The sequence below is a fragment of the Macaca thibetana genome, chromosome 4, assembly GCF_024542745.1.
Source record: "Macaca thibetana thibetana isolate TM-01 chromosome 4, ASM2454274v1, whole genome shotgun sequence".
In the NCBI taxonomy this organism is placed as follows: Eukaryota; Metazoa; Chordata; class Mammalia; order Primates; family Cercopithecidae; genus Macaca; species Macaca thibetana.
In genome coordinates, this window is record NC_065581.1 from 112,622,984 (window position 1) to 112,645,720 (window position 22,737).

Consider the following 22,737-nt stretch of genomic DNA (forward strand, 5'->3'; position numbering starts at 1 on the left):
AGCACAGGCTCTCTGAATGGGATAGGACGGCAAAGTGGGAGAGTCTTTTGATGGCCCAAATAGATACTGTGTCCCTCTTTGAAAAGGACACAAAAATTTAACTAAGTAGAAAACATCATCAAGATGGCTAACTAAAGGCAACCAATACTCATCTCTACCACAAAGAAGGATCAAAACAACAAATAACCACACATCAAACAGTGTCTAGGGAGGAACACTGGAATTCAGCAAGGAAGTGACAAAGACCTTCTGAGATGCAAAATCTCAGGAGGGCAGCATAGAAAGGAAAACAAAGCAGTCAGCCAGGATCAGCTTGGAGCAAAGAGAGACTTCCCATTGCAGGAAAAAGGGAAGTGGGAGATCCCCAGCAGTCCACATGCACACCATGGACACCTATAAACTTAGCTACCGGAGACCTCAGCCCTTACAGGACACAAGCCCAGTATAGGCGGCTGCCCGGAGTCCATGTGACCTCATTATTCCAGAGAGGAAACTTATGCTGAGGCAAACTCACTTTCTGAGACTGAAAGTGCATGCTCCCCAGAGCCTGACAGCCACCTACTCATGGCCTTCTGCCATGACCACTGGCAATCCGCCCCCACTTTCAGTGGTAGGACCACCTCATCCCTGCATGTGTCACCAGAGGCCCAAGGACCAGCCTGCCAAGCATCTCCATCCCCAGCAAAGCCACACCACAGCCTCCACAAAACACCACACCCTGAAGTAGTCACAGATACTGCTAACACTGATTACAGCTAAAGAAATCATACAGAGAGTACACAACTGTACCCTCCCAGAACCAAAGCCAAAACACTCTACCCAATCAACAATATAGGCCGTATCTACAGGAAAGTCTTTCCCTACCAAAGCGGCTTCATAAAATTGGAAGAAGTGCTTGTTTCAACAGATGTACAGATATAAACATAGGGACACAAGACACATGAAAAAAGCAAGTACACCTCCACAGGAACACAATAAAACTTCAGTAACAAATCTCAAAGAAAAGGACCTCTATGAAATGCTTGACAAAGAATTCAAATAATGATCTTAAGGAAACCCAGTGAAATAAAAGAGAACACAGATAATTCAATGATCTGAATAAGAAAGTCAGCAAAGAGATAAATATATTAAAAAAAAAAAAAAACCAAGGTTAAATCTTGGAACTGAAGAATTCAATAAATAAAATTAAAAACACTATTGAGAGCTTCAACAATAGACTAGATCATGCAGAAGAAATCATTTCTAAACCTGAAAACACATCTCTTGAAATAACCCAGCCAAAAAAAGAAAAAATAATGAAGAAACTCTATGTGGCATAGGAGCACCATTAAGTGAACAAATACTTGCATTACTGGAAGTTACAGAAGAAAAAGAGATGGAAAATGCATTAAAGTCCTGTTTAATGAAATACTAGTTGAAAATGTCCCAAATCTTATGAGAGATATGGACAGACAGAGACAGGAAGCTCAAAGATCCCCAAATAGAGTCAGCCTAAAAAGGTCCTCTTTCAGGCACATTAAAGTCTAAAAGTCAAAAGTCAAAGACTAAAAGAGAATTTTAAAAACAGCAAAAGAAAAGCATAAAGTCACATAGAAGTGAATTTCCATCAGATTAACAGTGGATTTCTCAAGAGAAATGTTACAGGTTAGGAGAAAATGGGAGTCAAAGCGCTAAAAGGAAAAAAAATGCCTATCAACAATACACAGCCAACAAAGTTATGCTTCAAACAAGAAAGAGAAACAAGTTTTTCCCAGACAAGTGCAAACTGAGGGAACTCATCACCATTAGACAAGTCCAAGAAGAAATGTTTAAGAGTCCTACATCTAGAAGCAAAAAGATTATATTTACCAGAATGAAAACACATGAAAGTTAAAACTCACTATTAAAGCAGATACACAAATGGGAAAGAGAAAGGCATCAAATGTTATCACTACAAAAATCACCAAACTGCAAACTGCAAAGATAAACAATAAGAGAGGAAAAAAGGAATAAACTATATATTAAAAAAACAGAAAACAATTACCAAAATGAAAGGCCTAAGTCCTCACTTACGAATAGCAACCTTGAATGTAAATGGTTTAAATTCCTCAATTAAAAAATATAGACTGAAAATACATTTATGTCCAAGGTCAACCCCTGTAGACCCACTTAGTAGGGGGCATTTTTCTGTCTTGAGTACCTGCTCTACTGATGCCATCGCAAACAAACAACAAAATGGTTATAACAAGTTCTTACTTATCAGTAATAACATTGAATGTAAATGGTCTAAGCTCTCCAATTAGTGGCTAAATGGATTTTTTTAAAAACTTAACTATATGCTGCCTATAAGAAATTCACTTCACCTGTAAAGACACACATAGACGGAATGTGAAGAGATGGAAAAAGATAATTTAGGCAAACAAAAGCCAAAATCAAGCAGAACTAGCTATACTTACAGAAAACAAGCTAGATGTTAAGTAAGCAAAAGATGAAAATGGTGATTATATAAGGATAAAAAGAACAATTCAACAAGAGGATGTAACACTTGTAAATATATATGTATCCAACACATCCAGATACATAAAGCAAATATTGTTAGAGATAATGAGAGATAAATTCCATTATAAAAATAGTTGAGGTCTTCAATACCTCACACTTGGTATTGGACAGATCCTGTAGACAGAAAATCAACAAAGAAGCCTTGGACATAAACTATACTATGGAACAATTTGACCTAATAAACATTTACAGAATATTTCATTCAACTACTGCAAAATACATGCTCTTTTCATCAGCACATGGAACATTCTCCAGGATAAACCATACGTTAGACCACAAAACAAGTCTCAACAAATTTTTTAAAAATAGAAATCACATCAAGTGTCTTTTAAGACCAGTGGACTAAAATGAGAAATCAATCACAAGGGAAACTTTGGAAATTCTACAGATACATGGAAATTAAACAACATGCACCTGAATGACAAATGTGGTCAAGGAAGAAATTAAGAAGAAAATCCAAAAAATTCTTGAAACAAATGAAAATAGAAGCACAACATACTAAAACCGGTGAAATACAGCAAAAGCAATACTAAGAGAAAAGTTTATAGCAATAAATGCCTACATCAAAAAGATAAAAAGGTTTTTTGTTTCAAAATGGTGGCATAGGCCAGATGCAGTGACTTACACCTGTAATCCCAACAACTTGGGCAGCACAGGTGAGTGGATCACCTGAGGCCAGGAGTTCGAGACCATGCTGGCCAAAATGCTGAAACCCCATCTCTACTAAAAATACAGAAGTTAGCCCCGGGTGATGGCACATGCCTGTAATCTCAGCTACTTGGGAGGCTGAGGCAGGAGAACCACTTGAACCCAGGAGGCAGAGGTTGCAGTGAGCCGAGATCACGCCATTGCACTCCCACCTGGGCAACAGAGTGAGACTCTGTCTCAAAAAAAAAAAAAAAAAAAAAAACTGCGGCATAGAAGCAAGCTGGTGGCACTGCTCCCCCAAACCCCAACATACACAAAAACAAAAACAAATATACAGCACCAAGATTATCACCAGCAATAGCCCAGAACTCAAATATAAGGATGAGACAGTTCCTGGAGCCAGAGAGAAGTGAAAAAACTCTAAGCAGAGAGTGAGAAAATCAGACTTCCATAGCCACAATGCCTCTCCCCACAGTCTTCCCAGCACCACAAGGATAGGAAACCTTCCCAGACTCATGGTTTCTACAATGGAAAAAGTAAGATCGAGGTGAACAACCAACTTCCCCAACATCTTAAGTTCCCTAGTAAGAGGCCAGTTCCTGCCTCAACCCACAGAAAGCATCTACTTTGAGTAGCTGAAGGGAAAAATATATCTGAGGACAGCCAGAGACAAACAGGGGAGACAGCTCTTTAACTTGACCAAAGGAAATGCCAAAACAGAGTGGCATCTTGTTCAGCAGGACCACACTGTAGGACGTATGTTCCATACATCTCCTAGGCACGAACTCTAGCTAGCCTCCCACACTGCCAGAATATCCCCTTTGGGACATTTCCCATTTGGGACAGGCAACGCTCCAATCATTTACGGAAGCTGAGGCAAACACAGGCTTGAGGCATCATCAATCTATGTATCAATACTATTCTACCATAATAAAGCATGAAATCCTGTCATTCACAGCAACGTGGATGAGTCTAGAGGATGTTATGTAAAGTGAAATAAGCCAGGCACAGAAAGAGAAATACTACATATTCTCACTCATATGTAAAAGCTAAAAAAGTTGAGTGCATAGATGCAGAGAGTAGAATTGTGGTTACTAGAGGCTCGGAAGGGTGGGGCAGGGTTTAGGGAAAGGTTGATTAATGGATACAGAATTACAGCTGGATAAAAGGAATACGTTTTAGCATTCTAAAGCACTATAGGGTGATTCTAGTTAACAATTTATTGTACATTTTCAAATAGCTAGAAGAGAATATTTTGAATGTTTCCAACAAAAATAAATGATAAATATTTGAGGCGATGGATACACTAATTACCTTGATTTCTTCATTATACATCGTATACATGCATCAAAATATCACTCCGTATCCCAAAAATATGTACAGTTGTTATGTGCCAACTAAAAATGAAAGAAAAAGGTGTAACTAAGCAGGAATGTAGCAGAAATCAAAGATGGATGTTCAGCACTTCAACCCCTTACCTACCACAGGAGTGTGTGTCAAAATCAGGGTAATTAGCTTTATTCATCACCTCAAACATTTACCATTTCTTTGTGTTGGAAACATTCAAAATCCTCTTTTCTAGCTATTTGAAGATACACAATAAAGTATTGTTAACTATAGTCATCCTATACTGTTATAGAACAGCTGTAATTTTGTAGCCGTTAACCAAGGAACCTTTCTCAGTTCCTAATAAGGACACACCCTTCCATTCCTTCACCATCTGACCCCTAGGAGCATGCCTCTTGCTGGAGATCTGCTTGCTGTACACGTTCAGAAGTGGGAAGAGCTCAAAGCAGTCCCAGAAATCCAGTGGATCTACATCATCAGAGCTGAGTACGAGATGGGAGCTCAGGGGGAAAAAATTAAGGAAGGCTATACTCATTGGGTTGGAGAAAGTTCTGGAGTGGGGAAGGAATGTGGGGAGAGGCTGTCTTGTCTGGGAGATATAAAGAGAGTTAGAAAGTTGGAGAGAACTTCACAGGTGGCTGAAGAACGTTAATCCCTTTTGGTGTTTCCTTGAAAGACGGCAATGAAGAGAATGAGCTTTCCACTAGTTTTTGGTTGTCTGACTGCTGATCTTTGGCCACAGCTCCCTACTAAGGTTGGGCCACATGATATAGGCTGATAGCTGATGGCTCTCCACCAAATAGCTATTCTTACTTTCTTTCTTACTGTACAGAATAAAGACCCATTTCTCAGACTGACTTCACTTACATGAGGTCCAGGGACTAAGTTGGACCTCATTTCTGGCCAATGGAGACATAAGAAGTGCTGTATCATTCCTGGAAAGCAGCACACAAGGTGTCCTTCCACCGTTCCTCCTTTCTGATGACTAGAGTGAAGCTGGAGCCCCAGCAGCTAGCTTGGCCTAGAAGATGGCATTGAGGACTAAAGCTATTGCTAGGATACTGAAGCAGAAGATTGAAAACTGAGGTTGCCGGGTGCTTCTTTCCAGTGAGAAGGGAGTAAACGCCTCTCCTCTCTAAGCCACTGATATTACGGGGTGTTTCAATATATTGAGCTGAAACTAATGATAACTGATACAGGCCCTAAAGCACCTAGCATGATGTGAATTATGCAAAGCACTTTCTTCATCCTCTGCCATTCTGCCACATGATTTCAGTACTTGGCATTTGGATTTGTGTATAAAGCTATATTTGTGCCAATGAGTAGTTATCCTGGGCTAAAGAGAAAACGGTAAAGGCAGAGTTAACATATAAATGTGTTCATGCAAAGTGAAGGCCAAACTATGTCATGTCATAGGCACAAATCAAGTATCTGCAGTATTAAAACACATGGTACAATAACTCCTATACCCTTAGGGAAAATAAACTTTAGACATGCCAAACTCAAAAGAACTTGTATCATGAGCAGTTGGTACCACACATTCTTATTAATGGATGTATTAGCCCATTTTCACATGCTATAAAGAAATACCTGACTGGGCACAGTGGCTCATGCCTGTAATCCCAGCACTTTGGGAGGCCGAGGCGGGTGGATCACCTGAAGTCAGGAGTTCACAACCAGCCTGGCCAACATGGTGAAACCCCATCTCTACTAAAAATACAAAAAATTAGCCAGGCATGATGGCACACACCTGTAATCCCAACTACTCAGGAGGCTGAGGCAGGAGAATCACTTGAACCCGGGAGGCAGAGGTTGCAGTGAGCCGAGATCGCACATTGCACTCCAGCCTGAGCGACAGAGCAAAACTCCATCTTAAAAAAAAGAAAAAGAAAAAAGAAATACCAGCAAAACTCCATCTTAAAAAAAAGAAAAAGAAAAAAGAAATACCCGAGACTGGGTAATTTATAATGGAAATAAATGTAATTGACTCACAGTTCTGCATCGCTGAGGAGACCTCAGGAAACTTACAGTCATGGTGGAAGGGGAAGCAGGCATGTCTTACATAGTGGCAGCAAGAGTGACAGCATGTGAAGAAGGAACTGTCAAACACTTATAAAACAATCAAATCTCATGAGAACTCACTCACTATCATGAGAACAACATGGGGAAAACCGCTCCTGTGATCCAATCACCTCCCTCCCTCAACACATGGGGATTACAATTCAAGATGACATTTGGGTAGGGACACAGAGCCAAACCATATCAATGGTAATTTTAGTAAAATAATCTATCACATAGAATTAATATCCCTAATTTTTTAAATTCTATTTTATCCTTTGTTTTGATTTCTAAACTGGTATGGATTTCATAATATTAAGAAATATAATAAGATTAAGAAATTTCTATATAGTTTTAAGTTTGTACACATGTAAATAATATTATAATAAAATTATTTTAACTCAACACAGGTAGAGAAATTCATGAAAAAACATTTTTCTTGCAAAAAGGATTTCTGTAATACTTATGTTTGACTGCCAAATTAAAATGTAATAGTATATGGAAAGGTCTACTTTTTCTTGGTCTAGAATTCAGGAGTAAATTTACAGCATGGATCTTAAAACAGAAGATTTGTATAACCTAGGCATCAAGGTCTTCAATCATGGTTTTGAAACAGACATAGAAATGAGTACAGGCCGGGCGCGGTGTCACCCCTGTTATCCCAGCACTTTGGGAGGCCGAGGCAGGCAGATCACAAGGTCAGGAGATCGAGACCATCCTGGCTAACATGGTGAAACCCCGTCTCTACTAAAAATACAAAAAATACAAAAAATTAGCCAGATGTGGTGGTGGGCACCTGTAGTCCCAGCTACTCAGGAGGCTGAGGCAGGAGAATGGCGTGAACCCAGGAGGTGGAGCTTGCAGTGAGCCGAGATAGCACCACTGCACTCCAGCCTGGGCAAAAGAGTGAGACTCTGTCTCAAAAAAAAAAAGAAAGAAAGAAACAAGTACAAAAGCTTTCACCCAAATGTTCATAGCAGCCTTGTTCAGAATAGCCAAAAGTGGAAACAATCTAAATGCTCATCAAATGCTGAACGGACAACCAAAATGTGGTATATCCACACAATGAAATATTCCTCATCCATAAAAAGCAATTATGATGGTTAATTTTATGTATCAATTTGGCTGGGCAATCATGCCCAGATATTTGGTCAAATATTTAATGGATAGACTTTGCATAAAGCAGAGTGCCCTCCAAAATGTGGGTAAGCTTCATCCAATCAGTTGAAGGCATAAGCAGAATGAGACAATGAGCTTCCCTGAACACAAGGAAAACCTGCCAGCCTTCATATTTTTACTACCACATTAGCTCTACCTAGGTCTCCAGTCTGTCAGCCCATCCTGCTAGTCTCCATAATTGTGTGAGCCAATTCTTTAAAATAAATCTCTCCATGTAGACAGATAGATGATTGATTGATTGATGTAGATATTTATATTAGATATTTATATCTACATATATCTGTCTGCATACACACAAACACACATACACACACACACACCTCCTATTGCTTCTGTTTTTCTGGAGAACCCTGACCAATACAGGAATGAAGTACTGATCCATGGTACAACATGGGATGAACCTTGAAAATATTAAGTATACTCATACTAAGTAAAAGAAGTGATATGGTTTGGCTGTGTCACCACCCAAATCCCATCTTGAATTGTAGCTCCCATAATTCCCATATGTTGTGGGAGGGACCCAGTTGGAGATAACTGAATCATGGGGGTGGTTTCCCCCATGCTTTTCTCATGATAGTATATAAGTCTCACAAGATCTGATGGTTTTATAAGGGAAAACCCCTGTCACTTGGCTCTCATTCTCTCTTGCCACCACCGTGTAAGAAGTGCCTTTCACTTTCTGCCATGATTATGAGGCCTCCCCAGCCATGTGGAACTGTAAGTCCGTTACACCTCTTTCATTTGGAAATTGTCCAGTCTCAGGTATGTCTTTATTAGCAGCAGGAAAACAGACTAATACAAAAAGCCAGAGACAAAGGCCATGTATTACATGATTCCGTTTATATACAATTTACAGAATGGACAAATTTATAAAGACAGAAAGATTACTGGTTACCAGAAGTTGAAGAAAGGGTAAATGAAGAATGATTGCGGTTGGGTGTGGGATTTTGGGGAAGGATGTGGCAGAAGTGATGGAAAGTCCTGGAATTAGATAGTGGTGATGTTTGCACAACCTTGTCAATATACTAAAAACCATTCAATTATACACTTTAGAAAATAAACTTTATGGGATGTAGACATTTCTCATTGTTAAAAAACCATAGAAATGTAATTCAAATTATTATTTTATATTGTCCCTCTAAGAGTGGTAAAATTGTGAATTTAATAAGTGTAGTGGTTTGAGTAGTGCCTTCCCAAAAGCTGTGTCCACCTAGAACTTCAAAATGTGACCTTATTTAGACAAGGGCCTTTGCAGGTAATGATTAAGGTAACAGTCTCATGATTAGATCGTTTTGAATTAGGATGGGCCCTAACACCAACAATGGATGTCCTTATAAGAGACAGAAAACGAGAGACACATGGGGAGGCCACTTGAAGGGGCGGCAGAGATTGGAATTATGCAGCTATAAACCAAGGACTGTTAGCGGGATTGAGTATTGAGCCACCCAGTTTGTGGTAACTGGGTAGCCCTAAGAAATTAATACAGTAAAGCTATTTTTGCTAATGTCTAGAAATATTACTTTATGAATAGTGAAATACAGGGACTAGCTTAGGCAATGCATAAGGGGGGAGAGTTGATATCAGTAGTCTGTCTTGGACATTGATATCAGAAGTCTGATATTTTGGATTCATATCAAATACAAAATAAAAATCTATTCTGTATTTGATATCTCATAAATGCATGAAGTTGGCGTTTACTGTGTTAGCACATTAGAGAGAGCTCTATTCTCCACTGGAAGGCAGACTTAACATTCCTTTGAAACGTGTAAGGGCCTGAGTAATTCTTGAGTCAGTCAAACCAAGTCTCTCCTACACATTTCCTATATCTTATCTGTAAAAGTGTGTGGATCTGTCTATGCAAAATAAAGCAACCAAGTAAATACGCAAGCCAACTTTATTTCCCACCTCTCTTCTCCTTTTCATCCAACTATCCCAGAAAGGTATTACACTGTCTTTGTTTTCATTTGTCTTTCATCCCTGAAATTTGGCTTATTCTCAAAACCCTCACCCACTACCACCATGATCTATACATGCTTGAGTTACAGATTTTCCAAAACCAAGTGTAGTGGTTACTCCTTCAGTCATTATCTCACTGCTGCACTTGGTACTGTTGACCACAGCCTCATTCTGCTCTCTCCCTATCTCTCTCTGTTTCTTCTCAGTCTCTTTCCTGACAATTTTATCCTCCAATGGCTCCCCAGGACCCAGAGGATAAGTCCAAACATCTTAGCGTGATACATAAGGCTCCATGTGATCTGGCCCCTGTCCACTGCTCAGCTTCTTCCACTCCCTAACTCCCGGACATGGTCAAGGTGTCATCAGCAGCCGACCAGACCTCCTATCCACCTATATTGCACTGACTGTCACTCATCCTCATCCTCTACTCCAACAACTGTTGTTTGATCAGAGGCAATGTTGTACCAAATACCATGACAGTACTAGGAAGTAATCTGCGTTTATAAAATCTTGGCAAAGACTGGAGACTGTTTGGTTTTTCAGTCTGAGTTTGTGAAACACTGTACAGCTCCGAATTAGCCATATCCTTGTCTACATGCAACTGCCTCTCTATGGGTAAGAGAAATTCTTCAGGCCGGGCGCGGTGGCTCAAGCCTGTAATCCCAGCACTTTGGGAGGCCGAGACGGGCGGATCACGAGGTCGGGAGATCGAGACCATCCTGGCTAACACGGTGAAACCCCGTCTCTACTAAAAAAATACAAAAAACTAGCCGGGCGAGGTGGCGGGCGCCTGTAGTCCCAGCTACTCGGGAGGCTGAGGCAGGAGAATGGCGGGAACCCGGGAGGCGGAGCTTGCAGTGAGCTGAGATCCGGCCACTGCACTCCAGCCTGGGAGACAGAGCGAGACTCCGTCTCAAAAAAAAAAAAAAAAAAAAAAAAAAATTCTTCAAAAGTGTTAGATCAGGTCTGCAAATTCTCCTTATTGTTCTCTAAAGCCCAAAATTTTGTTTCCTTTTCAAAGGTCTGCATCACACATTGACTATAATGGTGAGGTTCCTTTTCCTATTTTGTTCAACGACATTCTGCAACTATTAACTGTCATACCACTGGTTTCCATTTCTTTAACTTTTCCTTTCTACCTCCTTTGGAAGTGTCCAAAGGCCCTTTATTCTCTCTAACAAAGTAGTACTCCTATATCCTCATAAGCAAGGACGTCAGAGGGGATGAGTGCCTCTGGCGTAGGGATGAACACCCACATATCCTACAATCAGGAGCAGCTGGTGCAATGTCCCAGCCACATTAACTTTAGGATAATCTGTATAGTCCTTTGGATACAGGAAACAAACTCCCCACTACCGTCACCCCAAATGGTTACAGCAGATGGTAGTTGCAGCTAACCGCATTTCTTTGGGTTTAAGATTTGTTTTTGTTCATGCAATGCCATCTTTAGGGGATTCTTCTCTCCCCTCCTTCTTTCTGAGATGATGACTGGATGGAGGAAAGTCCTTGTGACATTAGGAAAAGTGATTCTGGCCCTCATGCTGCCCTGAATCTCTTCTGTATCTATTATTTGACTTGTGAAATGTGTGAGGGTCTCTTACCACAGTCGAGGCCCCATCATTGGTCTTGGTTAGTTCAAGGCTTGGCTGTAGCTGCTATTGGGCCACAGCCTAGGTGATTACCCCAGGGCCTCTGATGGAGGGTCACTTTGTCCCTCAGTTGAAGGGAACACCCCCATCTGCTCCTGTAATGAGCTCTCCAGCTTGCATTTCAGCTGTCATCCATATCCCTCACTAGTGAAAATGGAACTCCAGGCTCCAGGGAATCGGGGTACAATCTAGGCCCCCAAGATTCATCACCTTTTGCAGCCCCTTCCAGCCAGGGTTAGAGCAGCTGATGCCATCCCACCCTACCCCAAATCCCCGCTAAAGGTCAGTCTCAAGTTGTAAAGGGACTGTTGAGGGGACTTACCTCTGATAGTTTCTCCCTACCCATGGCACCACCTCAGATGCTTTTCCTTTCTTTCCCCCTTCCTTGTATTCAGATATGTGCCCTTCTCTGGGGGGGGGGCGTTCTCCCCTTCACCAAGGAAGTACACTTCAACTTGGCAGTCTAGTCCCCACGGCAGAAGGGCTTCAGCGGGGAAAAGAAAACTACTCAGAAGGGTAACTACACTGGAAAATATTTTCTAAAACATGGTCCCCACTACACATGTTCAAGAGCTGCCTTAATTCCAGATTCTTTTTCCCTGCCTGTCTGTTTCCAGATTCGGAAACCTTCCAAAAAGCAGTTTCAGAGCATTGTCTGCAAAGAGCATTGTCCACTGCACTTGCAATTTGCACACCTGCTAAGGATGATGTGTGCATATTAAGTTACATATTATTGCCAGTGGCACACACATGCATGACATGTGGATCTTTTGATTAAATTTCTTGTAAGTTTCCATTTCTTTCTGCTCTGCCTTCATTAGAAGTTGAACACCTTGAATATAGGAATTATGTCTCCCCAGTCTGGTGACCTTCTCCACTGGACTTGGTAATGATGCATCCTACAGAGCACAACATAAATACCCTTGCCTGCCTGACTCTTTTCAGCAAACAGTTGTACGCATTTTCTCATTTCTTCCTAAGCAAATTCCAGTGTGATTAATCCCTGCATCATCACTAATAGCAGTCACCAACACTTTGGAGAAATGTATTTCTTTTCTGGACTTAAAACATCACCACTTTTTGGCCAGGTGCAGTGGCTCACACTTGTAATCCCAGCACTTCAGAAGGCTGAGGCAGGTGGATCACTTGAGGTCAGAAGTTGGGGACCAGTCTGGCCAACATGGTGAAACCCCGTCTCTACTGAAAATACAAAAAAATTAGCCGGGTGTGGTGGTGCACACCTGTAATCCCAGCTACTTGGGAGGCTGAAGCAGGAGAATCACTTGAACCCAGGCAGAGTTTGCAGTGAGTCGAGATCATGCCACTGCACTCTAGCCTGGGTAAAAGAGTGAGACTCCGTCTCAAAAACATTTTTTAAAAGGCCAGGCGCAGTGGCTCATACATGTAATCCCAGCACTTTGGGAGGCCAAGGTGGGTGGATCACCTGAGATCAGGAGTTCGAGACCAACCTGACTAACATGGAGAAACCAAATCTCTACTGAAAATACAAAATTAGCCAGGCGTGGTGGCACACTCTTGTAATCCTGGCTACTCGGGAGGCTGAGGCAGGAGAATCGCTTGAACACAGGAGGAGGAAGTTGTGGTTAGCCAAGATCATGCCATTGCACTCCAGCCTGGGCAACAAGAGCAAAACTTCTCCTCAAAAAAGAAAAGAAAACATCATCACTTTTTGGCTGACTTTTCACCTAGCGATGATGGCTTCACTTCAGATATTGAAGAGACACTAAATGGATATGTACTCCGATTTGTGTCTTGTTTGCATTTTTCCCACAACTCTAGAAAATCAGAGGAAGCTTTCATCTTTCTTTTTCTGGTGTGTCCTGATAAAGCTATTATTCTTTTGCATAAACATTGACAGTAACTAGCAAAAAGCAACAACAAAATGGAGCCGAGCACTTGCCTTCAGTTCATTGGTGTCAGCCACTTTGGCTTTGAGCTCAGTGTTCAAGTCTCGACATGTGTTCAGCTCCTTCTGCAGCCTCTCCACCTTCTTCTGCAGGTTCCTGACAGTGAGATGCATGTTGTCCCTCTCAACCACCAAGGCCGTGCGTGCCTGCTTCTCCTCCTCCAGCTGGGCTATTTTCTGCCGGAGGAGGCTCATGTGTAGTTCTTTGCTTTCCAGTCTCTCTTTCTGTGTCTTTAGCTGGTTTGATGCAAATGGGGATTTTTAAAAAATAATTGGACAGTAGTAAATATAAATGAGTTACCCAGTAATAATAATATCCAGAGGGGTTGATCTTTATCTACACCTCTATAAGACTAATGTGTAAACCATCAAAAAAGTTATTGGATTCCTTTTCCTGATTGCATTTTTTATTCATACCCTTTCCAAGAATTAATTGCATACCTAAACTCTGAGACAAAGGAGCCCTAGAAAATGTGCAGAGGAGTCAGCTTTCCACATCTGATGCTCTCTAACATTATGTGCATCATCAGAAAAGTGTAAAATTACTTTTAAAAAACTCCGCAGATGAGTTTATCAAGAGCAGAATATGATAAGACAGAGAGACAAAATCCTGTCTAACATCTAATGGCCACAATACCTGCACTGACGTTTTCTGAAATAAGATACAATGCAAGTGAGTACTGTCAACCTAGACCGGCTCATTTCAATCCCTTAGAACTGGAATAGGTGGTCCCCAACATGGGAGTGGATATATATCAACTTTTTTTTTTTTTGAGACAGGGTCTCATTCTATTGTGCAGGCTGGGGTGTAGTGGCATGATCACGGTTCACTGCAGCCTCCCTCTCCCAGGCTCAAGCAATCCTTCCACCTCTCCACCTCCCAAGTAGCTGGGACTACAGGTGTATGCCACCACACCCAGCTGATTTTTGTATTTTTTGTAAAGACAGGGTTTCACCATGTTGCCCAGGCTGATCTTGAACTCCTAGGTTCAAGAGGTCCACCTGCCTCAGTCTCCAAAAGTGCTGGGATTACAGGTGTAAACCACCACACCTGGCTGAGAGTTGATATATTTTTAAAGTGAGATATACCAAGAAGACTTTTAAGTAAGCTTTGCTTTAAAGCTTTGCTTATACATATAAAATCTTAGAAATAAAAGAGACTGTAAGAAGGCTTCTTGGTCTTTATTATATGCCCAGACTATAAGGTCCACAAACTAAGCAGAGGACAGGTTCTCAAACATCATTTATCATTGGTAATCAAACTCAAAAAAGGAAATCAGAGTGATATTTAAGAAAATGACTATGGACTCTAGAGGGGAAGAATCTTCCTGGGCTCCACATGTCACAATTAGTGGATGGAATATTAAGTACAGAAACCTCTGTCATGTGCTACAAACATCAGAATCAGAATCATGTATTATCAAGTGTTCAAGCTGAAGACCATCAAATTTCCCCTAATTATCTACTCTGCACTTGTAAAGTGGTAAAAGGTGGAAAGACTTACTGAAATGCTGCTTTGAGTATCCTGCCTAACAGTGACAGCTGTCTCCATATCTAGATCACTTTTGAACAAGGCCTTTTTAATATTTCTCTCATCAAATTCCCTTTCTTAAGCTTCTTCATGTCAAATTCCACTCCAGGTCAGACATGGTGGCTCATGCCTGTAATCTCAGCAGTCTGGGAGGCCAAGGAAGTCGAGTGACCTGAGGTCAGGAGTTTGAGACCAGCCTGGCCAACATAGTGAAACCTCGTCTCTATTAAGAATACAAAAATTAGCCAGGCATGGTTGCAGATGCCTGTAAACCCAGCTACTCAGGAGGCTGAGGAAGGAGAATCACCTGAACCTGGGAGGCAGAAGTTGCAGTGGGCCAAGATCATGCCATTGCACTCCAGCCTGGGTGACAAGAGTGAAACTCTGTCTCAAAACAAAAAAAAAAAGAAAAGAAAAGAAATAAAAGTTCCACTCCATTGCAATTTTACACTGGTAAATTCTATAAACTGGTAAGTTTAATAATTATATAATTATTAAGAAGTAATAGTGTTGGATATTGAGAAAAAGCATCAATGATCTGAGCAGAACTTTGGAAAGAATGGTAGCTAATTTAATGTCTCTAATGGTAATAGAGTTTGTATGCTATCTTTTATAAAATATTTCTTAAGCTATGGTAGTGGAGAAGCCAAACATGAACACAGCAACTTCTGTGAGCCAAGGGTTTGAAAATGTTATTTATTAAAAACTAGCAACTCCTTGGGGTATATAGCATCCCCATCTTAAATACAAGGAAACAGAGACAGAGAGGTATATAATTTGTTCAAGGTCACACAGCTTGATGGAACCAAATTGGGAACCCAGATGTGACTCATTATACAGCATCTACACTGGAATTGTATCATAGCATTTTTCTCCTAAGAACTATTATAAGAATACATCTGTGTTTTCGTATTTTTCCCCAATACCAATAATTATGTAACTAATAATTATATTTTATCCCTTTCATCCATTCATTCATTGATTTAGTCTAAACTGTTTCTAACTCTTCGTTTGAGTGAAGAAAAGTAAGCCCTTCTCTCTCTACTAGAATTTCTAGCACAACTGAGCTTATAAATGCAGAGGCTGCTAAATGTCCTCCCAGTTCTCCTCCTCTCCCAAAGTAATAGAAACTGTGAATTTTTTCTAGCTAGGTAAATGGCTACCCAGAATTAAGGCTACATTTGCAAGCCTCCCTTGCAGCTAGGTTTGACCACCAATACATTTTCTGGCCATGGGATATAAACAAAAGTTCATGTAGCAAATTCTGAGTGTCTTTTTCAAAAGATGGCTCTGCTTGTTCTTTTACAGCCCTCTTCCTCACTCTTTTCTTCTATTCTATCTTGAACACAGATATAATGGTTCCAGGCACCATTTGGAACCATGAGAATAAGGATCACCCTAGGGATGGGAAATGAATCAGCTGAAATGAGCCTGGTTCCTTGAAGACTTTACAGAGGAGAGTTGCCACACCAGCCCCAAACTTCCTGTCTCCAGGAATTCGTGTGAGAAAAACAAAACAAAACAAAAAAACAAAATACAAAAAACTTCTACTTGCCTAAGTCACTGTCATTGTGGGTACTGGTTACACACAGTGAAACACGACCTTAGGTGACAGATACACTTATCAATTCTTCAGACTTGAAATTCAGCCTCCAATTCTAAATACATATTTTTATAAGATTCTTCCTAGCTACACTGGTAAATATGGTGGCAGTACATTATTTTTCAATGTTTGGGTTTTTCAGAAACTTCTTCTCTCAATACTAGCAAGTTTCAATATCCCCTACCTTTCTCTGTAAATTGTGGGCAATGGTCTTGTTCTCAATGACTGCATTGCTCTCAAGACGAACCAGCTGCTCTGTTCGAGCTAAAACCACATCCAGCCGCATGTCAAAACCAAGTTCAGCAGCCATCTGGTCCAACTTCATTTTCTGCGAAAGCTGATCCAGAAATTTAAGATACTAAACCCAAGAACAAAAACAAAAATAGGACATGAAAGTCAAAGTTAATGGGTGATCTCACAGAATCTTTTCCTCTTTCTCCCAAGCTTACAGGTAATTCTCCTTTGCAGAGAGCATAGAGTGGAGCATGGACTCTGATCCAATATGTGGTAATAAATTCCTGAACCATCCTGCCATTTCCCTGCCTACCCCTTGTCTGAATGCTCTTGACTCTCCTAGCCCTTGATGTTGATGTTCAGTCGAATATTATATACTTTTCTTAACCCTGCCAAACAACACATTTGGCTATGTTTGATTACATCTTCATCTCTCTGCTTTGACAACTTGCTGCTGCAACCATGCCCCTCCCAGGCTAATCCAGCCCCTGGGATCCACCCATTGATACGGTTTGGCTGTGTCACTACTCAAACCTCATCCTGAATTGTAGCTCCCATAATTCCCACATGTTGTGGGAGGGACCTGGTGGAAGATAATTGAATCATGGGGGCAGTTTCCCCCACACTGTTCTCATGGTAGAGAATAAGTTGCATGACATCTGATGGTTTTATCAGGGAAAACCCCTTTTGCTTGGCTCTCATTCTCTCTCTCTGCCTGCTACCATATAAGACATCCCTTACTCTTCCACCATGATTGTGAGGACTCCTGAGCCACGTGGAACTGTGAGTCCATTAAACCTCTTTTTCTTTATAAATTACCCAGCCTCAGGTATGTCTTTTTTTATTTATTTTATTTATTTTTTTATTTTTATTTTTATTTTTTTTGGAGACAGAGTCTTCCTCTGTTGCCCAGGCTAGAGTGCAGTGGCTTGATCTCAGCTCACTGCGGCCTCTGCCTCCCAGGTTCCAGCAATTCTCCTGCCTCAGCCTCCTGGGTAGCTGGGATTACAGGCACGTGCCACCAGGCCTGGCTAATTTTTTTGTATTTTTAGTAGAGATGGGATTTCACCACATTGGGCAGGCTGGTCTCAAACTCCTGACCTCAGGTGATCCATTCGTCTTGGCTTCCCAAAGTGCTAGGATTACAGATGTGACCCACCGTGCCCAGCCTATGTCTTTATCAGCAGTGTGAAAATGGACTAACACACCCACCCACGCACCTTCCTTGGGAATTTTTCCCACCTACCTGGGCCCTGGCCTCAAAGGTGGACCCTGGCAACTTAGACAGTTGCCACTTTACTCTTCTTAGGCTCTACAGAGCACTCCAAACTCAAAGCTCACCATACAAACAAAATTTTGAACAAGATTTTGGGGTCTTTTTTATTAATTAAGATGTTTTAGAAAATGTCTTTAAAATTAAGTTAAATTAAGTAAAATTATGTTAAATAAACACCTCCTCCCTAAAACAGAGCTGTATGAAGGAAGTCGGGGTTCATATTTTAGCAGTCTACAGTTAGAAAGCTATTTAAAGGTTTTCCTCTACTTGATTTCTGTGGTTTATCTGGCAAGTCCACACATAAGATAATGCTTACTAAGTGCTTACTGGATGAATAAATCAATCAATGAGCTTTCTATATCGTAATTTCATGATTTGGGTTTTATCTTTGATATTTTCTTCTGATTGCAATAACTTATCCATCTGGCATTTTCAGGCAATTAAGTGTTTAAATAGGTACAATTTCCTGCCAACTGAAGCACACCAGCTTAAAGCCCAGAACTAGCCATGTTTTAATTATCAGGACGAAATTATATTATAAGTGTCTATTTTCCAGTTTTGGCAAATAGCATACATGTGAATACAATTTTATCTCTTCTTTATAAGTCACATTCATTGCAAATATCACTTATTGCATTGTGCTACAATCCCATAAACTGCTTTTGTCTCTACATCCTCTGGTTATCACTTTTTAATGCTGTATCAGCTCTCTATATGGAATTTTTAATTTTTAATCTGTGTCTATGAAAGTGACCTAAGTGCTATTGCTTGTATTTTACCTAAAATAGATAAGTACCTTTTACATGATGGTACGAAACCCTCTTTTTTTCTATTTCTTTTTTTTTTTTATTTTTTTATTTTTTTTAAATTTATTTATTATTATTGTACTTTAAGTTGTAGGGTACATGTGCATAATGTGCAGGTTTGTTACATATGTATACTTGTGCCATGTTGCTGTGCTGCACCCATCAACTCGTCATTTACATCAGGTATAACTCCCAATGCAATCCCTCCCCCCTCCCCCCTCCCCATGATAGGCCCTGGTGTGTGATGTTCCCCTTCCTGAGTCCGAGTGATCTCATTGTTCAGTTCCCACCTATGAGTGAGAACATGCGGTGTTTGGTTTTCTGTTCTTGTGATAGTTTGCTAAGAATGATGGATTCCAGCTGCATCCAAGTCCCTACAAAGGACTCAAACTCATCCTTTTTTATGGCTGCATAGTATTCCATGGTGTATATGTGCCACATTTTCTTAATCCAATCTGTCACTGATGGACATTTGGGTTGATTCCAAGTCTTTGCTATTGTGAATAGTGCCGCAATAAACATACGTGTGCATGTGTCTTTATAGCAGCATAATTTATAATCCTTTGGGTATATACCCAGTAATGGGATGGCTGGGTCATATGGTACATCTAGTTCTAGATCCTTGAGGAATCGCCATACTGTTTTCCATAATGGTTGAACTAGTTTACAATCCCACCAACAGTGTAAAAGTGTTCCTATTAATTCAAGATGGATTAGAGACTTAAATGTTAGACCTAATACCATAAAAATCCTAGAGGAAAACCTAGGTAGTACCATTCAGGACATAGGCATGGGCAAAGACTTCATGTCTAAAACACCAAAAGCAACGGCAGCAAAAGCCAAAATTGACAAATGGGATCTCATTAAACTAAAGAGCTTCTGCATAGCAAAAGAAACTACCATCAGAGTGAACAGGCAGCCTACAGAATGGGAGAAAATTTTTGCAATCTACTCATCTGACAAAGGGCTAATATCCAGAACCTACAAAGAACTCAAACAAATTTACAAGAAAAAAACAAACAACCCCATCAAAAAGTGGGCAAAGGATATGAACAGACATTTCTCAAAAGAAGACATTCATACAGCCAACAGACACATGAAAAAATGCTCATCATCACTGGCCATCAGAGAAATGCAAATCAAAACCACAATGAGATACCATCTCACACCAGTTAGAATGGCAATCATTAAAAAGTCAGGAAACAACATGTGCTGGAGAGGCTGTGGAGAAATAGGAACTCTTTTTTTCTATTTCTATGTATGACCCATCCATTTAGTGGGCCAGGACTACAACAGGCAAAAAGAGATTAAGACAAGACCAAGCAGAGAAAGACCCCATAGAGAAAGTTTCTATTTCAAGGATTTTGGCTATACTTCAGAAGATTAAGGTTACTAGAAACTTTTAACTACATAGAAATGAAGGATTACTGTATATATTGTTCACTTGAATGACAGTTCAGCATAAATAAGAAACTGTGCATTCTACTGTCTTTGAGTCTGCCTAGATTACCTGCATTTAGCATTTAAACTGTGCAACTTTACTTTTCAATTTACATGATACCAGCCATCCTTACCAGAACGTGCATTCCATACGCAGTTAGCGACAGAAGATTCACCATGGACAAAATCAGCTTACATAACTTGCTTTCATAACTGAGAGTTCTTTGGACATTATCCCAATTAAAATTAATGATTCCTTTATAGTAAGGGAAGGCAATACCAATCCACCTGAAATTCTTGCCTTTGACATATTTCTTCTATAATTCAAATAATATTTATTGACTCTTTCTCTAGGCCCTGGAGAAACACAGGAAAAAGATCATTTCTTCCGGCCTCAAGAAGCTTGGAATATTTGGAGAAGAAAAAGATTTAAAAACAATCCAATAAGGGTAAAAAGTATCATGAGAGAGGCAGATGCATTATGCTTGGAGAGCATAAGGAAAGATAGGTAAGTCTCCTAGGGAAGACTACCGGGGGAAGCAGTATTTGAGCTGAATCTTGAAGAGACTGCTGTTACCAGGTGAAGGAGGTGAGGAGAACGTTCTCTCAGTGAGAATAGCTGTGGGCAGTGTGGGAGGCAGCCGGAGGAGGCCGGAGGAGTGAGTGCTGCTACAAATTTGCATGGATGGCTTTAGGCTCCGCAATCACCGCAGACCCTACCAGGGTCCTGCCGCTCCCAGAAGGTTTCTGAGTTTGCCCCTTCCTGGCAGGAGAAATTACAGGGGAAAGGGAAGATGGAGAGACCACCTGGCCAGCTCACAGAATGTGAAGCCATGGAAAAAGAAGGAATCTGTACCTGAGCCTGGGGCCCCTAGAGAGCCACTGGCCAGTTTTGAGATAAAGAAAGAGAAGATTAGGCACACGTTTCATGAAGACCTCCCTGGCAGCAATGAAGAGAGTAAATCTGAGGCATGAAGAACGGTGCCGGGAGCTCAGTTACTAGCTTGTTTCCCTAGTCGGTGTTAACGAGCACAATTCTCAGAGCCAAAGCACAGCTGCTGGATATAGAGATGGGGGAGGCATTGGAGATCTAGTAAGGAGACAGGATTTACAGTGCTTAGGAACTGATTAAAAAGAGGGAAGCATTAAAGACGGCTTGAGCAAATGGAGGTAGATTACCACCATGACTGAAGCAGGAGAGGGATAAATGTGAACCGATGTCATTTCAGTTTTGAATATATTTTGGTGTTCACGGACCATGCAGGTGAAGCTGTCCCGCAGGCAGTAATATGGCTTTCAATTTACATTACCATACTCAGGTGCAATATTTCATTTTGTTTGGTTGTGGTTTTTTGTTTTATTTTGTTTATTTGTTTTGAAAGGGAGTCTCTGTCACCCTAGGCTGGAGTACAATGGCCCGATCTCTGCTCACTGCAACCTCCACCTCTCAAATTCAAGCAATTCTCCTGCCTCAGCTTCCTGGGTAGCTGGGGTTGCAGGCACACACCAACACACCTGGCTAATGTTTTGTAATTTTTAGTAGAGATGGGGTTTCACCATGTTGGCCAGGCTGTTCTTCAACTCCTGACCTCAAGTGATCCACCTGCCTCAGCCTTCTAAAGTGTTGGGATTACAGGCATGAGCCATCATGCCTGGCCTGTTTTTGTTTTTTTTGTTGTTGTTGTTGTTTTGTTTTTTTATTTGTTTGTTGAGACAGGGTCTCACTCTGTCACCCAGGCTGAAGTGGTATGATCTCAGCTCACTGCAACCTCCACCTCCCAGGCTCAAGCTATCCTCCCATCTCAGCCTCCCAGGTAGCTGGGACCACAAGTGCGTGCCACCATGCTCAGCTAATTTTTGTGTTTTTTGTAGAGATGGGATTTCGCCATATTGCCCAGGCTGGTCTTGAACTCCAGAGCTCAAGCGATCTGCCTGCATCAACCTCCCAAAGTGCTGGGATTATAGGCGTGAGCTACCAAGCCGAGCCAATAATTCTTTACAAAATCAAATTTTCCACCATCACACCTTTACAGATATCTAATAGAAAAAGCTATCTCCACTCTCCCAGACTTCTCAAATCTAGCCCCTATTTCCATTCACAAAACCACTACATGGTTCATATCTTTATTATCTTCTGAACTGGACTAGTCTGAACTGGACTATCTTCTAAACTGGACCAGTCGGGGAGCCACCGACAGGGCTCCCTACCTTCCTTCAGCTGTGTCCAGCCCTTTGAATGCAAGGACTTTTTTGTTTATCTGTGGTGGCAGATATCTCAAAAATTATGCATGGTTGTTTTTTGTTTGTGTGTGTGTGTGTGTGTGTGTTGTTGTTGTTTGTTTGTTTTAGCTTATAGGCTATCACTACTGTTAGTGTATTTTATGTGTGGCCCAAGACAATTCTTCTTCTTCCAGTGTGGCCCAGGGTAGCCAAAAGGTTGGACACCGCTGCTACCCTCTAAGCCAGTCTGACTTGAGGGAAATCTTTCTTTTACTCAAAAACCTTCTCTGGCTTCCCATTACCTATGCAATGAAGCCTGAGCCAT

The 22,737-nt window shown here is 41.0% G+C and overlaps 1 protein-coding gene across 1 annotated transcript in view; it reads right to left on the reverse strand.

Annotated features, from left to right (window-relative positions):
• Positions 1-22,737, reverse strand: part of CCDC170 (coiled-coil domain containing 170) — a 90,840-nt gene that overhangs the window by 9,717 nt on the left and 58,386 nt on the right. The window contains exons 8-9 of the mRNA XM_050788865.1: positions 16,621-16,794; positions 13,297-13,539 (exon numbers count right to left, since the gene is read on the reverse strand). Coding sequence (XP_050644822.1) covers positions 13,297-13,539; positions 16,621-16,794 — 417 coding nt within the window. The remainder of the gene's footprint in view (positions 1-13,296; positions 13,540-16,620; positions 16,795-22,737) is intronic.